A 16,029-nucleotide genomic window follows, 5' to 3' on the forward strand; every position below is an offset into this window, starting at 1 on the left:
ACACATTTTTGACAACAATACCCCACAGGATCTTTGTGTGTTCCTTATTGCATCACATGGGGACAGACATGAAGTCAGGTTGTCCTCCTCTTGGTATGCTAAATGTGACCAGATGGTTAAGGCAGTGACTCTCAGGTCTCATCATTGTGATACAGCTTTCCCTTTGTAATAATTAAGAAATCTCTGGTGAAACTTGCAGGTTACCTGAGTATCTTGTTCTCCAACCACTTTCACTCATTGGCGTTAGTATCCATTGATGAGTTTTGCCTGATTCAGTTAATTTACTGAGGCTTGCAAAATGGTGATTTTTAAATCTTACATTGATTTGCTGGCATTCTTTTTGTAAAACTTTCCCCTGCCCCTGCTCCCCTCCCTTTTAACACATGGACTGTTGGATTTAAGTTCAAATTGCTATAAGCTCAAATTGTCAAATTGTTATAAAGCTCAGATTTTTCAAAGGTTGGCCAGTGCGGGGCAAATTTTTCTAACCAGGTCTCTTTTGGGAGACCTTCAAAAATATGTGGAGCATGTAGTGGATGCTTAAAGTTCCCCACCCAGGTTTTTTTACCAAATTTTTCTAACCAGGCACATTGTTGCACAGAAAGAAATTGGGTCTCTGTGGTAAGGAAGGATAGGGTGGGTACTGAGCAGCATCTAGTGGGCCTGTTAAAATACCCCCCCCCCCCCCCCCCCCGCAGAGCTACACTTTCCTGAGCCTCACAGTGGGGCAGTAACTCTGGATGATTTCCAGGACTAGATGAATTAATCCTGGATTAACCGCCCACAAGGTGCTCCTGTCATAGAACCGGGCACCAAGAAAGCCTTCAAAAAATATAAATCACCCCTCCATTCTTTTCCTTTGCATCCCTGTGCTATTGTCTTTATTCAAACTCTCATCCTACTTTGGATTTATAATGTCATGTTATCTTCCCCCATTTGCTTGTCAGTTTTCTCAACTGTGAAACGGGAGTACATAACTTATTGGGTTGTCATGAGACTTAGCTTGGCTGCTGACACCATAACCCCCACTCCAGGTCTTGTGCAATTCTGATTCTCTCCTGGGATGTTGCACACAGTGGCGGCGGGGGAGGCCACATACAGTCTCAAGCTCAGGCATGTGGTTCTGACTCTCATTTTGCAGAATCAGTTCAGTGTGTTATTTCACCATCTGACCCAGAAGTGAAATCCATTCCTTTCTCAACTTTTCACAAGCCTCCCTCCACAGCCATAGGTGTTTGAGTGTTTGGGAGACCTTCAAAAATATGTGGAGCATGTAGTGGATGCTTAAAGTTCCCCACCCAGGTTTTTTTACCAGCTGGTGGGGCCATCCCCCAGCGTCTGGTTGTGGCTATTGACAACTCACAGATGCCCCCTTCACTGGGGAATTGTGCTGGGCTGCCAATAATTGACTGACATGGGGGACAGAAGGCCTGTCCCCTTGTTGTAGGATGAGGCTAATTCTGTATTTAATTTGTTCTCCAGAGCCTTGCCCCCACCCAGCCCTGCCTAGCATTAGGTGGAAGCCAGTCTCCAGCTTTGACCCCACTTCATCCTGTTCTCTTACTTTCTTTCTCCTGAGGCACCTTCCAATAAGCCACTTGAGCCAGAGTCACCTTCTCCCGCTCTGCTTATATGGAAGAAATGGAGGACAGAAAGGAAGGAGAGAGATTTACAAATCAAAGTATTTTGAATGGAAGTAGCAGATATCCTTGTTCATAAAAATCCTCTGGCCCTACCTCTGGAATGTTCATTGGCTTCCTAATTCTCATTGGTCTCTCTCATTCACTCTCTCCTCCTCACTCCTTCTTTTCCAGGTTCCCAAAAGCAGCTCCAAATGACTCTTGCTATTTCATGTAGCAATTTAGGGTTTCTCAGTTCAAGATTTCAAACTCAGCTCCAGGGGCAGCCCCGGTGGCGCAGCGGTTTAGCGCCGCCTGCAGCCCAGGGCGTGATCCTGGAGACCCTGGATCGAGTCCCACGTCAGGCTCTATGTATGGTGCCTGCTTCTCCCTCTGCCTGTGTCTCTGCCTCTCTGGCTCTATGAATAAATAAATAAAATAAAAATCTTAAAAAAATCTTAAAAAAAAAAAAACTCAGCTCCAGGCCCACTTTGTAAATCAAAGCCATTTAGCAACTTGGTTGAACAAAACGAGGCTTCATTCAATGTCACTATGGCTATAATTCACAATCATTTGTGTTCCTCCACTACACATATGATCCTGTGTAAGCATAAACACAGTGCGTGATACACTGCCCTGAATGCATGACATGTATGCTCCCTGACCAATGTTTCCTCAATGCTTATGAGCATTCACCGTCTTAACAGGGTATTTAGAATAAAACTCTGGGGATCCCTGGGTGGCTCAGTGGTTTAGCGTCTGCCTTTGGCCCAGGGCGTGATCCTGGAGTCCCAGGATTGAGTCCTGCATCGGGCTCCCTGCATGGAGCCTGCTTCTGCCTCTGCCTGTGTCTCTGCCTCTGTGTGTGTGTCTTTCACGAATAAATAAATAAAATCTTAAAAAAAGTAGACTAAAACTCTGACCTGCCTATAAGGCCCTAGTGATGTGAGACGTTCCTGCTCCCTTCACCTTCTTGCCTCTGGCTCTCTTCTGCTCCCTTGCACTTCTCAGTCGTGTGGCTAAGCCCTGTATTTCTTAAATGCGGCAAGGTCTTCTTTGTCTCAGGGCCTTTGCACTGGTTGTTTCCCAGCCAAGTGCTTCCCTCATCTTCTCCTGGCTAACTCCTACTTATCCTTATGTCTCAATTCAAATCCTTCTTTCTCATAGAGGTTGCTCTGGTCTGTCACATTAGAGACCCCCTCCTACTAGTTTCTCACGGGGCATTGTGATAGTCTTTTCCATTTCTGGCACTTGTCACAGTGGTTAGTAAGCTTATTTATGTGCTTGCTTGTTTGTCTTTTCATTTGTTCCTTCCATTAGGTCTAAATCTCACGAAGGCAGGACGTCTTGTTCCCCACGGCTGGTTCAATGCTTGCTCCGTCTTGGTAAGCGCTGCTCAAAAGGGGTTTGCTGAATGAACCAAGGTCGCCCTCGCATGGCTGGCTCAACTCCTCGGGGGGCTCCCGGCCTTTCAACATCGCCCCCGGCTCTGCTTCAAGGGCGGTCTTCCCCTCCCCTGCCTGCTGCACTCCAACACGCTTCCCACCGCCCGGGCGCCACGCCTCCGACGGGCAGCCCCGGCGGTCCAGACTACAACCCCCACAATGCCCCTCAGGCACGCGCCGCAGGATTGGCTGAGCTGGCAGCGGCGGCCAATAGGACGGGGTCTTGTTGGCTTGTGCCGCACCCGAGTCCCGGGCAGCGCGGGGCGCGCAGGGAGCCGCAGCCCGGCGTCCGCCCGGTTGCTCTGGTGCCGGGTCGCGCGGCCGCCCGCCCGCTCTCCTCCTGCCATGGGGAGCACCGAGAGCTGCGAGGCCCGCAGGGTGTCCTTCGGGATGGACGAGGAGGAGCGGGTCCGGGTGCTGCAGGGCATCCGGGTGAGCGGGCCGCCGGCCGGCGCGACGAGCGAGCGCGGCCTGGGCCGGGTGGGCGTGGAGGGCGCGGGCCGGCCTGAGGGAGGGTCGGGCCGGGAGCGGGCGGGCGCGCCTCGCTCGGTGACCCTCCCGGCGCCGCGGCGGCGAGCGTCCGCCTGGGACGCGGGGCCCGAGGTCCGGGGGCTGCCCGGGGCCGCCGTCCGGGAGAGGCCGCCGTCGCAGCCCCGCTGGCCGAGGCCGAGGCCGAGAGCGGGGAGGGGAGGGGAGGGGAGGGGAGGGGGCCCCCTGCACCTGTGCAGCTGCCGTTGCCGGGCGGACCCGGGCGGACCCGACTCTCCGCACTGCAGCTCTGGGCCCAGACGCCTGCAGGCGTGGACGCTCCCCGCTCACCGACGCCGCAGCCCAGGAGCAGTTAGACGTTGTGAATCAGATCACAAACCCCCCTGCTCCCCTCACCCCCGCCCCGCGGAGGCCTGGCGCTTTCCAGACCAAGAGGGGCCACCTCCCTGCCCGACCAGGCCGCCGCGTGTGGCCGCCCCTCACGCCCCGCGCCCCGCCCCGCCCCGCGCCCCGCCCCGCGGCCTTCCGACTGCGCGGCGTTGGCCCGGGCGGCTCCAGGGGCGGCTCCAGGGGCGGCTCCAGGGGCGGCTCCAGGGGCGGCTCCAGGGGCGGCTCCAGGGGCGGCTCCAGGCGTTCCCCGCTGCGTTGGCGGTTTCTACTCCCCCAGCTTTTCCTGGATCTGCCTCTTGTTGGCGGGGTGAGGATCATCCGAGCATTCTTCGGTGACCAGTCTTCTAAAGTAGCCCCCTCCCTCCGTCACACGTGGTTTTTCCTAGTAGGCGTGAGTCACCATTGGAAACTTGATTACTTATTGTGTTTCCCACCACGTGTAAGCTCCTTGAGGCTAAGCTTCATTTCTGAGTCACGACTCCATCCCCAGAACCTAGGAGAAGTCTAAAAGCAGCCCACATTTGAGTGCTTAGTGGGGACCATGGGTTCCACTGAGTCCTTTACAGGCAGGCAACCTCTCATTTACTTTTCAACAGCCCGGTGAGAGAGGTAGAACACTGTTTGCCCATTTTGCAGACTAAGGACAGATTAGACACTGAGAGATGACGTAACTCCGCCCAGGTCAACAAGAGGAAGAGCTGCGATTGAAGCAGGCCAACCCCAGGGCCTGTTGATTGAATGCTGCACTTCATGCACTTGTGCCTGGCACATTGTGGTTTGTAAATGATTGTTGGGTGGCTAAATGGATAAGCCCAGTGAAACAGCCACCAAATCCAAACAAAATGCAGAGCTGAGTATAGGCGAATTAGAGAGTAGCTCAGAAAAAGACATCAGGAGGTCTGACTCCCAGGCAGATGCTTATTAGCTATGTGGCCTTGGGTGAACAACTTCTCTTTTGAGTCTCAATGACCACATTCTTAAGAAAATTAGGGGAGGCTGTATAATCCCAGGTACTGCCTAGGATAAGATGAAGATGTATATGGAAGTGTTTAGAAGTGCTTGTGTTTTGTGATGGCCTCTGTTCTTAGTCTAGTCTAGTGCTTAGCACAGTGGGTGCTTGCTAGATGTTATCTAGTCTTGACCTGGCTCCAGAGAAGACAAAATAGGGAGCAGATGGCCCATGTTTGAAGGTTGAGAAGTAGGAGCCTGAACTGGAATTTAGAAGAACACCCTTGGCTCTGTTTGGGGGCTCTCACCTTTGTCACCTGGTATCCAGTGTTTGGGAAGTTTGGAAGATTAGGTCAGTCAGGGTCTCCTGAGATTCAAGGGGGTCCTTTTGAAGGTGAGTTCCTCTGAGTTGACAGAAGATCATTTTGGGGGCCATCGTATCAGACTACTACATTTTGTTTCTAGTGCCCTTAACAATTCTGCAAAGTAGAAGTTCTTGTTAAAGATGGAGAGTCAGGCTTAGAGCTGTTAAAGAATTTGTTCAGAGCGTTACCTGATTGGCTGATGGGGCTTGAGTCCAGATCTTTTGAGTGCAAGAAACAGCCTTTTCTCACTACTCCAGGCTCCTTTCCTAAGTAATAGGCAAGGCAGCCTGAAAATTGTGTGTCACAGCCTCTGCCTGTTCTGACAGTACTGGTACCCCACTTGTTTTCTCCCAGAGACTGTTGAAGCTGAAGGGAGCTTTGGTGACTGAATGCTGGGCAGATTCATCAGAGAGAAGAATGACTTGCCCAGAGTATGGCCCCATACTATGAGAGCTCCTTCTTCTCCTTCTTCTCCTTCCTCTCCTTCCTCTCCTTCCTCTCCTTCCTTTCCTTCCTTCCTCTCCTTCCTCCCTTCCTTCCTTGCACTTTTGTGCCTGGTTTTGGGGAGGGAGATTTGAAAAAGGAAGTGATGGTAATGAAGTGTTTGGTGTAGGGGTTTTTTCTACTAGCAGAGTTACTTGAGGGTTGGAGAGTCCACCTTCTCCTTAAGCAGGCAAGTAAAAATCAGTAGAGATTGTTAGATGAGCCAAATGAGAAGTTACTTTAATAGAAGGTAGATGCCAGAGAAGAGTATCTGCCCCAGGTTCTTCAGAGAAAGTTAAATATTCTTAAAGACACTCATATTTAATCCCCAGGCCCTGATCTTGGAAAGTGCTCTAGTTTCCTTAAGATTCAGTTCTAGGGCCTTGCTACTTTGCAATTAATTTGCATAAATTTACATATTGAGTTCAAGCCCTAATTCCAAGGAAGGTAAAAGAAATTTAATTAATGCAAAATGCTGCAATTATATTCAACTGCAGTTTTCAGAGCAAGCATGTGTGAAATACATAAAGATTACTTTTTATCCAGTCTATTTAACCTCATCCTCCAATGAGAGAAGGTGCATGCATGGTCATAATGTCCTGTGTGTGCCCACTTTTCCTCTTTGCCCCATGTAAACAGCCATATTTGGTAATGCAGATAAAGTTGGTTGCTTTTCAACATGTAGACTCACTGTTCTCCAGCCTTTTCCCCTTCCAACTGCTGCCATTCTTTCCAAGTCACTTGCTGGCCTGCTGCATGATCCTTATGTCCCCAGGCTCATTACGCTCTCAGGGCTACATCACATTTACCATTATCCATTGTTTTCCATGAGGCAAGTTTGGACCACTGCTTTAGGGGAGGACCAAGGAGGATGTAGAAAGATGCACAAGAAATAGTCCCCAAACATGCCATTGCCAGAGAAGCCCTATGCCTGAGCACTGCCCCACTAGCCCCCACTTAACCTGTCACCTCAATAAATACGAACACGTTACTTGTTAGGTACTGGGCCTGGCCTTGCAGAGACAGTAAGGGATGAACGAAGCACAAGATCCTCGCCCTCATGGAAACCTCAGCCCAGTAGCAGGAACAGACCAAAAGGAAGAAAAAGTCAAAAGAATAAAAAAGCACTGCAAGTGTGCTGAAGGAAACAAAAGTGTGCAAAGTAACGGGGACTCCCCATTGGAGGTGGGACGGCAGACACTGCCACCCTGAGGAGGGGACCCTGAAGATGCACCAGAGCCAGCCGTGAGAAGTGTGGGCTGAGCTGTGTTTTCTGAGCACTAGCTCAGACCTTCCCCTCGCTGACCTTGTGAGCTGTTCTCCCCATCTCAGATAGGACACAGGTTCAAGGAGGTGAAGTAACCCAAGGTCACAGCTGGTTAGTGGTAGAGCTGGAGGCTAGACCTTCCAGCTCCACAGGCCATGTACTTGGCAGCCACACTGGGGTTGGGATGTGGAGGCTGAACAGGGGATGGACTCTGAGTGCCGGGGAAGGCTGTCTATATGTTTCCTTGGAGGCAACATTGCAAGTCTATAATTAGGAGTGGCGCTTTGGAAAGATTATTCAGTGATGGTGATTTTTCTTTTTATTTATTTATTTTTTTAAAAAAGATTTATTTATTCATGAGAGACAGAGACACAGGCAGTGGGAGAAGCAGGCTCCCCGCAGGGATCCCAAATGTGGGGACTCTATCTTGGATCCCAGGATCATGCCCTGAGCCGAAGGCAGACACTTCAACCACTGAACCACGCAGGTGTCCCTCTTTTTTTTTTTTTTTTTTTTTATAGCGTTTTTGAGATGTCTTTTACATGTAAAATTCAAACTTTTGATTTTTAGAAATTTAGAGTTGAGAAACTGTCACCACAATTGGATTTAAAAAAAAAATATTTTATTTATTTATTCATGAGAGACGCAGAGGGAGACAGAGACACAGGCAGAGAGAGAAGCTGGCTACTCCTGGGGAACCTGATGCAGGATTCCATCCCAGGAGCCCGGGATCACGACCTGAGTCAAAGGTGGATGCTCAACCACTGAACCGCCCCGGTGTCCCACCACAATTGGATTTTAAAACATTTGTTCACAAGACCTAAAAAGACCTTTTGTGCCTATTTGCAGTCACTCCCCACTCCCATACCCAGCCCCAGGTAACCACTAATCCTTCTGTTGCTATAAATTTGTTTTTTCTGGACATTTCATATAAATGCACTCCTGCATCTTTTATGTCTGGCTTCTTTCACTTAACATAATGTTTTTGATGTTGGCTTGTTGATATAGCATGTTATCAGTAGTTTGTGCCTTTTTATGGGTGAGTAGTGTTTCATTGCCAGGCTGTGCTGCATTTTGTTTATCCAGTCATGAGTTTATGGACATTTGAATTGTTTCCGGGTCTTCACTGTTAGGAATAATGTTGCTGTGAACACTTGTATACAAGCTTCTTTTCTGTGTGTGTATGCGTGTGTGTGTACATATGTTTTCCTTTTTCTTGGATAGATACCTAAGGGTAGAATTGCTGGGTCATTCAGTTTACGAACTTGGTGAGTTGTTAGGTTTAACTTTTCAAGAAACTGTCAAACTATTTTCTAAAGTGGTTCTACTATTTTACATTCCTACTGGCAGTAGATGAGGGTTCCATTTTCTTCATATCCTCACCAACACTTGTTATTGTTTATCTTTTTAATTATAGCCATTTGAATGGGTGGGAAATGGTATTTCATTGTGATTTGAATTTGTATTTTCCAAGTATCTAATCATGTTGAACATTTTTTCATGGCCATATATTTTCTTTGGTGAAATATGTATTTGAATCTTTTGCCACTTTTCCTAGGGTTGTCTTTTTATTATTGAGTTATAAGATTTCTTTTGCTGGATACAGGTCCTTTATCATATTATACATTGTAAATATTTTTTCCCAATATATGGTTTGTCTTTTCATTTTCTTAATGGTGTCTTTGAAGTGCAAACGTTTGTAATTTTGATGAAGTTTAATTTATCATTTTATTAATTGTCCTTTTGGTGTCATAGCTCAGAAATCTTTGCCTAACCCAGGGTTATGGATCTTTTTTCCTATATTTTTTCCTAAGAGCTTTGTAGTTTTGGCTTTTATGTTTAGTTCTATGATACATTTTGAGTTAATTTTTATACATGTTAGGAGGTAAGGCTTTAAATCAGGGGTTGGCAAAGTTTTTCTGTAAATGATTGGTTGGTAAATACTTTCTACTTTGCTGACCAGAATGTTTTCTCACTGCTACTCAACTCTGTCCTGGTAGCCACAGTCAGTATATAAACAAATGGGTGTGACTATGTTCTAATAAAACTTTATTTATAAAATCAAGTGTGGGGTTAGATTTGGTTCAAGCATTATAATTCATCGAACCTTGATCTAAATCCATCTTTTTTTGCATGAAAAGTCTAAAATTTTAAGACTTTATTTTCAAACTTTATTTCAAACTAGTTGAAAAGACTGCCCTTTCCCCATTGAATTAACTTGGGACCTTTGTGAATATCAGTTGACCGAAAACATAAGGATTTATTTCTGGACTTTCAATTATGTTGACAGTTCCGTTAATCTGTATGCTATATGTCTATCTTTATGCTAATACAACACTGTCATTATTGTAGCTTTGTAGTAAGTTTCAAAACTGGGAAATACAAAAATACCAGGTTTTTTTGTTGTTTGTTTTTTATTAAGATTGTTTTGGATGTTCTGAATTCTTTGCATTTCCATATACATTTTAGGATCAGTTGGCAACTTCTCTGAAAAAAAAAAAGCATATGAGGATTTTGATGGGGTTTGTATTGAATCTGTAGATTAACTTGGGGGGAATTGTTGTTTTAGCAAAATGAAGTCCTCTGATCTATGAATATGAAATCTCTATTTATATCTTTTAAAAACTTGTTTCAGCAATGTTTTATACTTTCAGTGAGCAGTCTTACATTTTTTTCCTAAATTTATTTTTAAGTATTTTATTCTTTTTGATGCTATTATGAATGTAATTATTTTCCTAATTTAATTTTTGAAGTCTTCATTTCTAGTATGTAGAAATATAATTGATTTTTGTGTTTTGATCCTGTATCCTGCAACCTTGCTGAAATCACATATTTAGTAGTATTTTCCTGTGGATTCCTTGTGATTTTTATATAGGTAGGATCGTGGTGACTGCAAATAAGGAAAATTTTCCTTCTTCCTTTCTAGTCTGGATGCCCTTTCTTTGATTTTCTTCCTTTATTGCATTGCCTAGAACCTTCAGTACAGTATTGAATAGAAGTGGTGACAGTGATGCCTTTGCCTTTCTCCTGACCTTAGATAGAAAACATTCAGAGTTCCACTATTAAGTATGTTAGCTGTAAGGTTTTCTTAGTTGCCTTTTATAAGGTTGATGATTTTATCTTTTAATATTCGCAATTATGTCTTCCTCTCTGTTACTATATTCTGTTTTTTGTTTGTAGTTTCTTGGAGTGCAAAGACTATATATTTCAGAGTCTGGCTCATTAATATGTGTGTGTTAGATTACATGCTTGGATTAATGAACTGATGATCCTTCTTTTGCCTAACTGTGATCTTTGACATTTGCACATGAGAATTTTATTCTTCTACTTGTTATAATTCCAAGCTTTAATACAAACTTATCCTAGTTGTATGCAGCAAACTTCCTTTTCACATTGGTATTGCGCAGTGATAGGCTTCTTGAGTCTCAACATGAATGTTGATGCTCCTTATCAGATTGTTTTATGTCGTATCCTTCACGGGGTTCCCAGGTGGCTCTGTTGATTGGGTGTCTGACTCAGTTTTGGATCAGGTCATGATCTCATATGTTGTGATATTAAGCCCTACCTTGGACTCCATGCTTGGCATGGAGTCTGCTTGAAATATTCTCTCTGCCTGCTCTTCCCTCCATTCTTGCATGCGTGTTCTCTCTCTCTCACTCTTACAAGTAAATAAATCTTTATATTACACCCTTCATCTTAGTTGATTGCTTAGAAGCAGCTGGTGAGCAAAGTGTCTCAAAGTCCTGACCTTGGACTCTGACACTCAAACCAGTAAGTCTCTCTCCTTATATACAAGGTGGACCTCTTCAGCATAGGTGCTTTGAAGGAGTTGAATCATAAGTCCTCCCCAGACATCCCCAGCTTTAGCACTCTATCTGGCTAACCATATGGGGGAATTGTAGTTAATGGGGCCACCATAGGAATTGCCAATTTGGAAAGTCAGGAAATGAATGACCAATTTCCTTACACTTTCCTGTGAATGGTGTGTGGATCTGGATGTCAGGTCCAGCAAGCATTGCTGGCACACATTGCGTGCCATTCCTTGGGTGAGGTGCTATCCCAGGTGTTGTTGTTGTTGTTGTTCTTCTTCTTCTTTTTGATGTTCTTTTTGATGTTTCCGAAACATTACATCCGACACATGGTGAGAGATACCAGGAAACAAAGTGGAGCCAATTCTGCAGGGAAGCAGAGCACTTTAAGTTTCTCTACTTTTCCACCTTCGGCTGCTGAGGAGTAGAGGATCATCTTAAAGACAGATGAAGACTCGGGTACCTGTGTTGGACATTTCTTTAGTGCCCTCTATTCATCTGGCTCAGGGGTTCCCAAACTCACTGCGTTTGAGGACAGTAAAGGGCTGTGCATACAACCATGCTATACTTTAGGGGCAGATTTAGCAACTATCAAGGGTTTTTTGAACATCCTTTAAATTTTCTCTTGATAGTACTATAGTGGATAATAATGACATTTAAATGGTATAAGAGTTAGGGTGATTTCTATCTTACATTTTTTTTCTGATGTTTGACTATAACCCGTGTGTAAGATGAAATCCCATCCTGATAATGCTCCCTAACTGTGTCACAATATGGTGTTGAAGATCTTTCTCTGTAAAAGTGAAACCTATAAAGTCATGTAAATATAAGGATAGTTGTTAACGCTAACTCTTACTAAGTCATCTTGGGTCAGTTCCCTCATTTGGGAAGTAAAGATACTGCACCAGAAGCATCTTTGATCCTTCAGGTTTCCAGTCTACCTTTCCCACCTCTTGGTGGTGGGGTCACTGCACGCTCTTCTGCAGCAGCTCTGGTTTCCAGATCAAACCTGCTGGCTTTACTGTTTCCCTGCCGCTGGTGGAGGCTTCAGAATGTTTCCTAGTTGAGCCCTCTCCCTTCTGCACCTGGCTGTGGCCATTCTCTTTCATTCTCATTCGTGAGCTGTTGACTTTTGGATTCTAAATATCTAACCCAGAGGTGTCCCATTGCATATCCCATGGGTGCGTGTAATTCACTATACCCACTGGAACTCACCTGCATCCCCTCTGCTTCCCTCAGAATCACTTATTTCTTTTGCTACAGATGGCTCTAGCCAGCCAGTCCCTCAGCCAGAAAACTGGGTCCCATGTTCCTTTTTTTCTCTACATTTAATGACAGATCTTGCATTTTCCCTTCTATTTCTTTGTTTTTGCCTCTCTTTATCCTTGCTTACCCTTTATCTTTTTCTGGTCCATTCCATCTTCCCTTGACCATCTGATAAATTGTTTCTTTTCCCAAAAGACTTGCCTCCCACCAATCTATACCTCCTAGTGCTAGCAGGGTAATAAAAAACCCCATAAATTTTACTTTTGAACAGGTTTCAGGCAAATGGTAATAAAATTCAGGCAATTCCAAAGGAGGCACATAGGGAAAAAGTTCATCTCCCTTCCCACTTGTTTCATCTGACTTGCCCTCTGAGGCAGTCACCCTTACCAGCTGGGTGCATCGGTGATTGTGCAGAGTTAAAGCTAATTATGTCACTCCCTTGGGTTAAAGGCACATTCTGGGGCCTGGCTTATGGTGCCCTGTTTGTGTGGGGCTACTTGCTGCCTTTCATTGCCCATGTTGGCTGGGAAGACACCTGCTCCTGCTGCACTTCGAACTGCTTCGTGCTTCTGTGCCTGTGGTTCTGTTCTTTGCACTATTTTCTCTTCCTGTGACTGGCCAAATTCCTTGTCATCCTCAGGTCCTATTCAGGTGTTACCTTCTGAAAGTCACCCTCAGTGATGTCACTCACTCACTCTGGATTGTCCCTGTCCTGGGTCTTGAGGACTTGGTGCTCACCTCCCAGTACTTACTGCTTAGGCAGAGCTAATCTCTTCCTTGCTTCCTCCCTTGCTGCCCTGTGAGTAAGGAGTCCTATCTGTTTGTTTTTCTGTCCCCAGTACCTAGCCCAGAGCTGGTTTTTCTTACTCCAAACCGTAAGTCCAGAAACTTTGTGGTATTAATTGATCTGAATTGATTGCCAACATTTCAAACTTGGAGGCTTTACGTAAATCCAATTTTTAGCTCTTTGGGGGAAGAACTGGAAGTCTAGTCCATGTTCCCATATGGCGATACTTTCCTGGAGGTGCAAGGTAGCTGCCCTCTTCAGGGGGCCTAGACTCTCATCACTGTCCCCACCATGTTGTCCTTGCACTTTTTTTTTTCCATTACCAGGCCCATTCTATTAATTTTGTCACTTGCCTCATGCCTGTGGACATTTGTATTTGCCATGCTTGGTGTAGGAGGTCTCCAAGGGCTCTTCTTGTTCTGACATTCTGGGATTTAAATCTGTGGTGAGCAGCCGGTGGATCTAATTTCAGCTCATAGAAAGCTGAAAGACTAGTGAACGAAATCTCCAAGGCAACAGCTTTAGGCAAGGAGAGGAATCTTTTTAGAACCACAAGATTGGGCAATGCCTCCACAGGGATTGGGGTGTCTAAGGCATCAGGAGCCACTGACAGACCTGAGTTTCCTGCAAGCTCATTCTTCTGGAAACTGCCTCAGGTGCTCAGCCTGACTGGAGAAGCCTTAGGCCCAGCTTGGACAGGGTGGTGAACCGCAGGTTATCTCCTGGCACCCAGCGGATCCTCAGTGTTGTCCCGAATGGTCTTGGCCATGGCTGTGCAGGCCTGGTTGCTGCGGACTCACAATAAAACCTTGGGCGAGCTGCTTCTCTGCACCATACCTTCTCCATCTTTACTTGAGGAGGATGTTGCCTCTCCTGCCTGAAAGGGAGCTGGGGCTGTGAACTCATTTGGTGAACATCAAAGCATTTGCTAATGTAAAGAGTAATGTTTAGGAAGCTACTTCTCACATGTGTCTTGATGAGTAACATGTTAAGACTAAAAAAGTGCTAATTTTCATGTTGCCATTCTCTTAATTTAAGTAAGCTGTTTTGTGAGTCCATATGTGCTCCCCCCCCACTCCCTACCTGGGGGCTCAATAAAGTATCATCAGTTTTATTTTTCTTGAATTGGCCATTCTGAGGACATGGTTACTTGCCACATCAGAGTGGATCTGTATTACTGCCTTCACTCGTGCAAGTATCACTGTTAGGTGCCCAGAGTTGGGATCCGTGTCTTGGCCCAAGCATTTAAGACTTCCTTTGATCTTCGGTGGGTTGTTTCACCTCCCTGACTCCAATTTCTTCATCTGTAAAGTGGAAGTACGTTTAGCCCGGGGTCTAGCAAGCCCATGGAGCTTGCTCAATGGATATTAGGTAGGCTGTACGTGGCGTTATCTCTGAACAGGAGCTCCGTCCCCACTCCTCCATCTGAGTTCCTCTGCCCCGGCTGAGCTTTGTTTCCCCATTCTGGTGTAGGAGAGCATTCTATCCCCTCTCTGGGCACTGATGCCAGGGATTCCCTCATTCCTTTCTCCACAGGCAACCTCTTTGCAGCATCCTGTGTAGTGTGTTGATTTGCCTGGGGGACAGAGCTCCCTGAATGGATTTCAAATGAGGCACACACACTTACAGAGTAGTTCTCTGCTCTGCGAGGGTGCCTCCCTCTCCAGTGAGCTGGGCCTGGGTCTTGCTGTCATCTTTCCCTTGTTTTTCCTTTAAGACTTCTTGCAAAATGCATCTTATTTTTAAATTCCAAATGTTCATAATTTTTCATGAATCCTTTCAGGCTTTTTCCAAGCCTCCATATACAAGCATACCCTTCCTTTTTATAGCCCAAATGAGAACATAGTGCATATACCACTTTGTAAATTGCTTTTTTCACTTGCCCTGTTCATTCAGATGCCAGATCTCTGGTTACTTCACTTGTGTGGAGTCTTTTGCAACCCCCACACCCCCACTGCCCCAACTCCTACAGAGATTACACTTCCTAGCCCTCTTGCTCCTCATGTGCACTGTTTGTGGCAGCGACCCTGGCTCTAGCTCTTTGTCACCTCAGCCCTTCTTGCTGGTGTGCCAGGGTATTCTATATGAAGAGGAGATTGTGACTGATGCCCTGCCTAGAAAGCATCAGCAGCTGATTGCTGAAAAAAAATTCCATTTTCCTTATCCTGTCATTCAGGGCCCTCACTGGGTGGAGCCTGCCAGCCCTGCATGTCTTACTCCCTTCATGGACCTGCCCTCGGTCATGCCGAACCTCAGACTTCTCCCTCTATGCCTTCTGTGTGTCCTTCCTTTCCAGAACACCCCTCGACTCCTAGCCCTGTCTGCGGTTATCTGTTCAGGCCCATCTCAGGCTGCCTCCCTTCCCACTGACACTTAGGTTCCTTCTGGAGAGCGCCTGGGCGTGCAAACTCAACTTCTGTCGCCTGATGGCTTGGCAGCTCTGGGCCTTCGCCCTACTGGGCCCCCATCTGACCATAAGCTCTTGGAGCACAGAGTTCTTGACCTTTATATCTTGACATACTCTGTTGTAGTAGCTTAGTGTTATGGACCTGGGCCTTTAATAAATATTTCTTTAGTTCATGTGTTTTTTTTTTTTTAAGATTTTAATCATTTATTCATGAGAGACACAGAGGCAGAGACCTAGGCAGAGGGAGAAGCAGGCTCCATGCAGGGAGTACGATGTGGGACTCGATCCCAGGACCCTGGGATCACACCCTGGGCCGAAGGCAGATGCTCAACCACTGAACCACTCAGGCGTTCCTAGTTCATGTGTTTAACAGATATTTGAGCATGTCCAGTGTGCCTGGCACTTGCTAGGCACTAGAGATACAGCAAGGGCAAAACAGTCCCATGGGGCTTGTGTTCTGGTGGGATGATGGCAAGCGGGTGGTCACAGGTGCGTTATGTTCTGTGGCTAGCGAGTGAGGAGAAATGAGGAAAGGAGCGAAGGAGTGATGGCAGGATTCTGGCTTCAGACAGGGTCGTCAGGAAAATGCAGGAAGTTGCCCTTTTCTGACTGACTAGTGTTCTGTGGCTTAGCAATCCTGGCTCCTCTGCCTTTCATTGCTTTTGTGGTAGTTGTCCTTTTGGGGTGGGGGGAGGACCTCCTGCCTCTGAGTTCCTTTTCCCTGCTTTTGTCAGGGTCAGCATCCCTTTGCTCC

The 16,029-nt window shown here is 46.2% G+C and overlaps 1 protein-coding gene across 1 annotated transcript in view; it reads left to right on the forward strand.

Annotated features, from left to right (window-relative positions):
• The first annotated feature begins 3,306 nt into the window (after positions 1-3,306).
• The window catches only part of CHCHD6 (coiled-coil-helix-coiled-coil-helix domain containing 6), a 248,580-nt gene continuing 235,857 nt past the window's right edge, over positions 3,307-16,029 (forward strand). The window contains exon 1 of the mRNA XM_077857577.1: positions 3,307-3,496. Within this exon, the coding sequence (XP_077713703.1) occupies positions 3,410-3,496 (87 nt within the window). The 5' untranslated portion in view covers positions 3,307-3,409. The remainder of the gene's footprint in view (positions 3,497-16,029) is intronic.

This window comes from Canis aureus, chromosome 19, assembly GCF_053574225.1.
Source record: "Canis aureus isolate CA01 chromosome 19, VMU_Caureus_v.1.0, whole genome shotgun sequence".
NCBI lineage: Eukaryota > Metazoa > Chordata > Mammalia > Carnivora > Canidae > Canis > Canis aureus.